This window comes from Psammomys obesus, unplaced genomic scaffold (assembly GCF_907164565.1).
Source record: "Psammomys obesus unplaced genomic scaffold, mPsaObe1.curated_primary_1811, whole genome shotgun sequence".
Classification (NCBI taxonomy): domain Eukaryota; kingdom Metazoa; phylum Chordata; class Mammalia; order Rodentia; family Muridae; genus Psammomys; species Psammomys obesus.
Window position 1 is genome coordinate 21,625,327 of NW_026596101.1, and position 8,676 is coordinate 21,634,002.

An 8,676-nucleotide genomic window follows, 5' to 3' on the forward strand; every position below is an offset into this window, starting at 1 on the left:
GAGCCTCTCACACTTAAATAAGAAGCAGAAAGCATGCACGGTGTAAATTATTCTGCATATGTCAAATGTGCCCCTAGGTATGGACAAACCTAGGCATCAAGGAGGAGGGACTTAGAGCCGGTTCTCCCTTATCCAATGCATGCCAGCCAGATGCTCCTCCAACAGCCTCTCGGTCCTGCAGTACCCCAGCATCTTCTGTGCTGCCACCTGACATGCGGCTGCTTAAGAATCCTAATGCAGTCGTTGGCCACACTGGGAAGAGGAATAAATAAAGAGGTCCACTGACCCCTCCCAACCCACAGATCCATCTTCCTGGTACTAACATGAGGCTTAGGTTTAAATAGGGCACAAGAATTATGCATTATCAAGCAGTCCTGCCCAAGGTATGGTCCTGCCCATCACTAACATGCCTCTGAGCTATGTCCTGCAAGTTATCAGCTCTGTGTCTCTATATCTTAGAGATAAGTTTCCCCAGTGATTGGCCACAAGGTCCAAGTCTTTTCCTTCCCAAACATGAGACCCCTGGGGAAATTCCAGTCCTTTAGGGTTCACTGTATCAATAGACTGATAGCCAAAGTAAAAGCACAGTAGCCTCTGTAGAATATCTGCACTCCTAATTACAATCTTTTATGAAGCCCACTGTCTCATTCACTTGTTCTCTCCCCAAATAAAGTTATGTCAGTGGTCAGGCATGAAACTGGGGTTAGAAGATGCTCAGAAATTCACTCATTACAACATATTCAAATTCATTAAGAAAACAATAAATGCAACCTCATTAAGTAAAAAAAGACTACAAACATATCCTCCACCCTGGATGATCAACACACAAGAACAACCACTTATGCTAATGTTTCAGATATTAAAATTAAAACAGCTTTCAGTACCTTCTACTCTAGTAAAAATGAGACAAATGAGCAAGAACTAATGCTAGTCAAACTGTTCATGTAGAGAAAAATCATATAGAAAGTTATGTGCAGATTGTGACTCTCTGACCCAGTAATCTCTACCCTGGGAGAGATTAACCAATTAACCAATGCAACAGAAGAAAAAAGTGATGAGCAGACAGCTGCATATAGAAGTAAAAGAAAAAAAAGATGTGATGCTAAGCTCTTAGATAAATATGGAACATGAGTGTTGGGAGGAATCTGTCTCTGCTCACATAACAAATATTGCAAACCATACAGCCATCCTGGCAAACATTTGCAGTTGGTCACATACCAGAAACCAAAAGATAATGGCAATACTATCAAAACATATATGCACGAGCCAAGATGGCAAGAGTGCTTTCTTTTTGGATATTTCACTCAGTAATGTCACTGTCAAATGAAAATGAAGAAGCAGCCCTGTGACAAGCCAGGAGGACAGTTGTCAGAAGAGGAAGACAAGCAGGAAGCAGTCTTACTACCATGGAAATGTCACCTTAGCAAAGGATATGTTCTGGCTAGATTTAAAAAGATATGCCAGGAGTACTTAATAGAATGCAGTCCAGAAAAACACAAATTTGCAACAAATTATACCATACTTTGAATTTAATGCACTAGCAATTTTAGCTAATTAAAATCTGGCATCACATGAACGTTTTCCCAAATGAAATGAGTGCACCATTCCTTCCATTGTACTTGACTATTTTAACTGCCTATACCCTACCCCCAAGAAAACTTCAAAGCCTTTTAAAGAGAAGGCTGTTTCAGGCTACAGATGGCTTGTGGGTTAAAAACACTTTGAAGGCCTGATGAGCTGAGTTCAATCCCCAAAACCTGACTAACGATGGAAGGAGAGAACAGACTTAATAGAATTACCCTCTGACCTACACATGTATACACAATATACACATACATATATCTACAATAGCAATAAACAAACATTTAGAAGTGAGAGAGTAAGCATCTGCACCAAGTGTCAGCCTGTGAGGGATTTCTGAGTGAGTCCCATGATAGGAGGGCCTTCTGCATCCTCCATTCAATAATCATGGTCCAGGTGAACTCTCATTTCACTATCACCCCACAAATCATAAGTTCTGAGGGACTCAGGAGGTATTTGCTTTGGTGACAAAGGCCTGTTATCCTAAAAATATGCTTAAAATACTTTATAAGATGGAATATAACTCATATTTTAAAGACAGTAAGAATTAGCTCTCAGAATCATCCTCAGAATCCACAGGACATTGGTTCCCCTGCAACTGTGTATATGTGTTGGGGGGGGGGCGGTGGGAGACAGGCATCTATAACTGGAGTTACAAGCATTTGACATAGGTGCTGGTAAATGGACTTGGGTCCTCTGCAAGAGCAGTAAACAAGCGCTCTGCCCCCTTCATCTTTTGAGACAAGAATCAGTGAACTGGATGGACTGGCTGGCCAATAAGCCCAGAGATCCTCTTGATCTGTGTCCTCAGCACTGGGATTACTGAGGGTCTGAACTTAGGTCCTAATATTTTGTGTGTCAAACAACTTACTAACTGGGCTATCTCTCCATTCTAAACACTTTACTAACCCCAGATGACTCATGACACTTAATACAATATGAATGTTATGCCAATGGTTGCCATTCTGTGTTACTCAGAAAACAACACTGAGGGAAAATGCCTGAACACATTCAAAATAGAGGCAATCTTTTTTTTTTTTTTTTTTTGAGACAGGGTTTCTCTGTGTTGCCCTGGCTGTGTAGACCAGGCTAGCCTTGAACACAGAGTTCTGCCTGCCTCTGTCTCTTGAATGCTGGGATTAAAGTCATGCACCCCCAACACTTGGTCAGAGGCAATCTCTTAAAAATGGTTTTAAAATTTTTATTATTATTTTATGTATATATTTTTTTCTGCATATATGTCTGTGTACCACACATAGCCCAAGGACACAAGAGGCCATCAGTTCCCAAGGAACTGGAGTTATAGGTGGTTGTGAGTTGCCATGTGGGTGCTGGAAACTGAACATGGGTCACAAAGGAAAAGCAGCCAGTGCTCCTGATAAGCACCCCATCAAAAATAAACATGTTTAATTTGTGGTTGCTTTGAGGCAGGAAAATTTTTAGGGACATGAGAAGAGGGCCCTTTCACCCCAGAACGCAGTTGAAACCTCCCATTAGTGAAGCAGGAATTCTAGCAGTTAACTGTGGTACTCAAAGCCTTTCTCCCTCCCAGATGTAAAGTGACAATTTTCTAGAAACCTCACCAGAGACCCCATTTATGGGAAAAGCACAAGCAACAAACCCTTTGATGCAGACATGGTGGCTCCTGGTTTTACCTCCCTAGATTATAATCTCATCTAAGGTGTGGCTAGAACCACCTCACTATCTCTTATCAGTGGGTAGGGAGGAGGGGAACGGACTGTAATAATCTTGAGATGTAACTTGAGAGTCACAAAAATGACATAATACTAAGACAATTGTGTATCTCTCTTGAGAAGCCCTACCCACACTTGTGTACATCTTATTTTCCCCTGCTCTTTCTTGGAACTCAAACACACACACACACACACACACACACACACACACACACACCTGAATGTGTCTTATTTTCTTCTTAATGGCCCTCTTCTTCTTGACCCCCACAGTTAAGACAGTTGTCAAATATCTTCAACAAAATTGCCAGCTCTGCTTCATCAGAAACCAGCTGATCCTGAAATTCTTTTTGAGCAGCCATAATTCCCAGTTCTGCCTTGGTTGAGGTTCCTAAAAGTTTAAGTATTTCCCACCTCAGGAGGCTGAGGGTGACAACTGAAGCTGTGCCTTTGTATCCTCGCTGCTAATTGACTGAACTTGAACATGTGGAATTTGTGGTTACGAGGATGCCTTGCTCAGGATTTGGCTGGCTCCCATGGGGTCTTATGACAGACTTTCACATTCATGTAAAAGACCTGGCCCCCACAAAAGTGTGTAAGTCCTAAAACAGAACACAAGATATAGAACTCTCCCTGTGTCAATCACCTGCCTCCCACTGTTTACAGCAACACTGAGGGACTTAAAAAGACTGTAAAACCTAGCTGACCCAGTTCACACTAGGCATCAAGTAAATTCCTTAAAATAGACTCCTCTGTTCTTTTCTTCCTCAGAAAGAGAGAAATGTTTGACTGGAACTTAATCTTAGGAAAAGAAGCTTAAATTTATCAAAATAATATTTTATCTTGCTTAACAAATTGGTTGATACTAATTCTATGCTATGGTGCTCTAATCTTACAAAATTTTAAATGGTATGCAAGGTCGCTTGATTTTCTTTTCCCTGAATAATTGTTTAAAGCAAAAACATGGTTCCCTTTGTGTTTTCCCTTGGCTAAAATATTCAAGGGCTTTCTTGTTTACTCCTAGATTCTCAGTGGCTCTGGCACCCTTCCCTGTTGTGGGATCTGACATGGCATGCTATCTTCATCCCACCACAGCATGCAACAGCAACTTTCATGGAATCCCTATGTCACTTTCATTAACTTCCTTGAAATCCTATGTTGATTTGCTTTGGGTGTGTCTATCATTATCAGGTATTTAGCCTCATTCGTCAAGAGACCTGAACAAAGACGCTGCCTTGGTGGCAAGGAGTGGGGCTAATGGATGGCTGACTGCTCAGTCACAGAGCATGGATAGAAGATTTCATTTGTTCTGAGTTCAAACTGACAGCACTGCTAAGCATTCAAATGAACACTAGTGTCCCTAAGCTAAGCTAAAGATATAAAACACCACAGGGGAAAAGCGATTGAAAACAGGGACCAAGGATCAACATGGATATTTGCCAAAGACATACACAGGGCCAACAATATATGAAAAAATGTTCAAAGTTATCATCAGAAGAATATAAATCAAAGCTATAAGGAAATGTCATTTCACGAATTTTATCAAAAACAATAACAATGATAATGAGGGGATGGAAGAAATAGCTTTATAATTATGGTAACATTGTAACTGAATAGTCATAATGAAGATTCCCTGAAAAATTAAAATAGCTGGGCAGAGTGGCACACACCTCTAATCACAGCACTTGGGAAGATGAGGCAGGAAAATTACAAGGTAACACTGGCCTGGGCTACATAGCAAGACCCTGTACCAAAAAAACAAAAAACAACAAAACTTAAAAATAGAACTATTATATGTCAACCTCACTTGCAAGTATATATCCCAAGGAAATGAAGCCAGTATCATAAAGAGATATCTGTACATACATGTTCGCTCTAACATAATTCCCAACAGCCAACATGGAATCAGCCTGAGTATGCACCAGTGGGTCAACAGATAAAGAAATGTGATACATATACAAAGTGAGGTAGTATTTGGTCTTAAAAAGTAAGTAAATTCTACCATTTACATCAAGATAGAAGAGTTTAGAAGTCATTATGCTAAGTGAAATAAGCCAGGCAACAAAAATAAATCCTGCAGGAGCTCACTCATGTTTGAAATCTAAACCATCCAAACTCACAACAGAAAGAACAATGATGGTTGCTTTGAGTGTTCGGGGTGATACTGGTATTGGGTACAAACTTTTTCTAAATCCTGGAACTGAATGAGCAACATAACGGTGTCATCACTTTCACTTTATACTATATTTGTTATTTGCTAAGAAGGTAACTGTTCTTTTCATACGCACAGGTAACTAGGTAAAATAAAAACTTATTACAGTCATTGAGTGAATTGTAGTACTGCAGATCTTGTTCACCTACCTCCATATCTCCAAAGATCACACCTCTAATATTTCTCCTCCTGGTTTGTATTTTGATATATTCATAAACAATGTCTCTTCGCTTATATCAAAGTATTAAATATTTACCTACACTGCTGAGTGTCTTAATGCTTTAGGGTAAGTGTACAGGGTCTCATGTAGCCCAGACTGGCCTAGAACTCATATTGCTGAGAAGGATTTTGAACTCCTAATTCTCCCTGCTTCTAAATGAGAGTCAGGATGTCAGGTATGTGTTGTATGTTCAGTTTGATTTATTCATTTTTGTTGCTCACCAGAAAACAGTATCTATATGGACCATAATTTGTCTTCTTTGGTAGACGGCTGTTTCTAGTCTTTCTGCCTCTCCAAATGATTTTGTAATGAGAATTCCTATGGGACTGCCTGTATGCATGGGGCTGAGTTGTGGCTAGCAGATGAGAGCTGATTCCTATATGCCATAAAGAGGTAAGCCCAGACACAGAACATCAGGATCGTCAGCAATCTGTGTAGTGACTTCTTTGCTGTGACATCTTTACCATGTGTGCTAAAGGGCTGGTCTGCAACAGATTGAAATTTTAAAACATTGAACACAGACTGTTGAAAAGCATGTCCTAGGAATGACCTGAGGAGCTAGACTATGAGATATGAGGTGAAGACATTTTCACCAACAAACAATCAGGTTGCCCTCTCAGAGGTACATGAGCCTCTCCTTGCCAGCAGCATGGCATCTAGGACTCCTGCTGCTCCACAGCCACCTTAATCCCTGGGAGCTTTTCTTGGCCTTTCTCCCTGTAGCTTTCACCTTTTTGGCATCTTCTTGTTGGCACTGTTTGCACTTTTTCTCTCCTGGAGGACACCCACCTTTACTTAGCTGTGCTCCACTCAAACAGCTTTTTCCAATAGTGCCAGTCAGGCAGTCAAAGGCCATCTCCTTGGCATTGAGATGAAGGAGCTGGCTGGCCTCCACAAAGCGCTTGGTGATGTCTAGAGGATCAGCACCTGATGAAAGAATAAGCAAAGACAAAGTGCTTTTCTCCTGGCATGAATAACTCTTCCAGAAAAAGACATTTGCAAATGGCCAAGGAAATAAAGGTGAAGTCTTACTTTTGATGTAAGGATGAGGAACTCCTGAGATGTACCCTCAATTGGGCAGAGAGCCCAAGATCCAGTAGGCAGAACATTGCTCCCAACCCTACTGCCTGCCTGTCTGTCTCCTTGCCCACAGCTGAGCACTGAGGCCTCCAAGAGGCAGCCACTGACATTGCTTTAGGTTCTTCCACAGCCCTTGAATGATGCCCTCAGTTTAGGGGCACTGGATTCTCAGAATTCCCTTGGCATTTTTTGAACCAGACTCTTGATTCACAAATTCCATGTCTCCACTCCTCAATGCAGTTCTGTCTACCTCTGCACCATCACCCCAAACTCTCCCTTCAGCACCTCTACTGCCTTTAGCACCTTTTACTGCCACCACTGCTAATTTTTGAATAGGTACTCTAGAGATGGGTGATTGGGAGGGGAGGTGCGAGAGCAGAGGAGGCATAAAAAGGGTACTGGCAAAAAAGAGGAAAACACAGTTCTTGCATTAAACCTACACCCCCTCATTCCCAGTGCATACTTACACAGGTTAAGTAGCCCTTATCCCAGGGCTTAGGGTCAAAAGAGTATGGGGTTTGGCGGAGGCCAGAGTTTGGAATGTCTTCCTGTACATACTGAGATATACGGGGATGAGACTCAAAGACATGGAATTCTCTGATGTTTCATGTGCACTCTGTGTGCAGACTGAAGATTGTCTTACATGCAAATTATCCTGCACTGTCAGCTCTGGAATATTCCACAGCTCATTCATATGAGCACTCAACATCCTTTAGACTGCAGAGCCTTTTAGGTTATGGATGCTCAACTCATACCTGTAGGGGTAGATGTGAGGCATTGTGCGTGTATGTGCGCATGCTCGTCGCCCCCCCCCCCACACACCTGTGCAGAAACAAAGTGGAATCTGTGAACAGCCTTACCAGAGGCAGACTCCACCATGGCCTTCATCTTCAGAGAAAGCAGCTCCGTCAATAGGTGGATGGATTGCCGCTGAAACTTTTGCAGTGTTTCTTGGCCACTGGGTTTCAGCCGAGGAGGGGCTGGTGTGGGGGCCGAGTGCTTGGCCCCAGTGGGAGCTGTGAGGATTACTGGGGGTGGTGGGGGTGGTGGGGGTGGTGGGGGTGGCTTCTTCTGCAGCGGGGTCTGCACTGGGACCACTTCTGCAAGCACCACTGTAGGAGATCCAAAGGAAATCACCAGATCCTGAATTTCGGATGGAGTAGGCACTGCAGGGTCACTGATGAGTTCCTCCCAGGTGAATTCAAAGATATTCCTGATGCCTTTTGGGATGGAAATGCCTGCGTTGCGGCAGACAATGAAGAGTTTGGAGATTTGGGCCAGCAGTTTGGGAGCTGTGGCTGAATATTGTAGGTACAGTTCTCGGTTACTTTTGACCTGGTTCATGTCGTCTGGGAAAGCATACTGCTAGGTGACACTGTCCATCTCAGAGGAGAGGGACCTTCAGTTGTAAAGACTCAGCACTCTGAGAAGTGATGTGACTGGGCTCAGAAGCTCTTACCTACAGAGAAGCCTTGCAAAAAGATGGAGTATACATGCAGAAATAGCCCAAACAGGTCATCGAGCCAGTAGTTTCTGTCTCAGAAGGATAAGAGAGTTGCTGGTCATTCTTTCATGCTAGAATAAAGCATTGCTCCCCTCCCTCATCTCCCAGGGACAGCAATGCGAATGAGCCACACTGGGGCAGGCCTGCTGCTGAGGATAGGCCTAGAAAAGTTCTAGAGAGGGTCACTGAATCTGAGTACCTAAAGTAGGAACCTTGGGAGCTAGATAAACAAAAGGGCCAGGGCAAGGAGGATAGTCTCACTGCACCTTTTGTAGTTAGCGACCTGAGGGTAGAAGATCTGCCTGTGTCTACTGAGTAAAGCCTGCAAAAACAAAAGGATTTCATTGATTTTATCCAGAGACAAAGGACATGGAAGCTCCTCATCACA

The 8,676-nt window shown here is 42.7% G+C and overlaps 1 protein-coding gene across 1 annotated transcript in view; it reads right to left on the reverse strand.

Annotated features, from left to right (window-relative positions):
- The window catches only part of CUNH3orf20 (chromosome unknown C3orf20 homolog), a 47,291-nt gene extending 38,949 nt beyond the window's left edge, over nucleotides 1-8,342 (reverse strand). The window contains exons 1-2 of the mRNA XM_055628547.1: nucleotides 7,645-8,342; nucleotides 6,494-6,631 (exon numbers count right to left, since the gene is read on the reverse strand). Coding sequence (XP_055484522.1) covers nucleotides 6,494-6,631; nucleotides 7,645-8,128 — 622 coding nt within the window. The 5' untranslated portion in view covers nucleotides 8,129-8,342. The remainder of the gene's footprint in view (nucleotides 1-6,493; nucleotides 6,632-7,644) is intronic.
- Nucleotides 8,343-8,676: the final 334 nt, after the last annotated feature.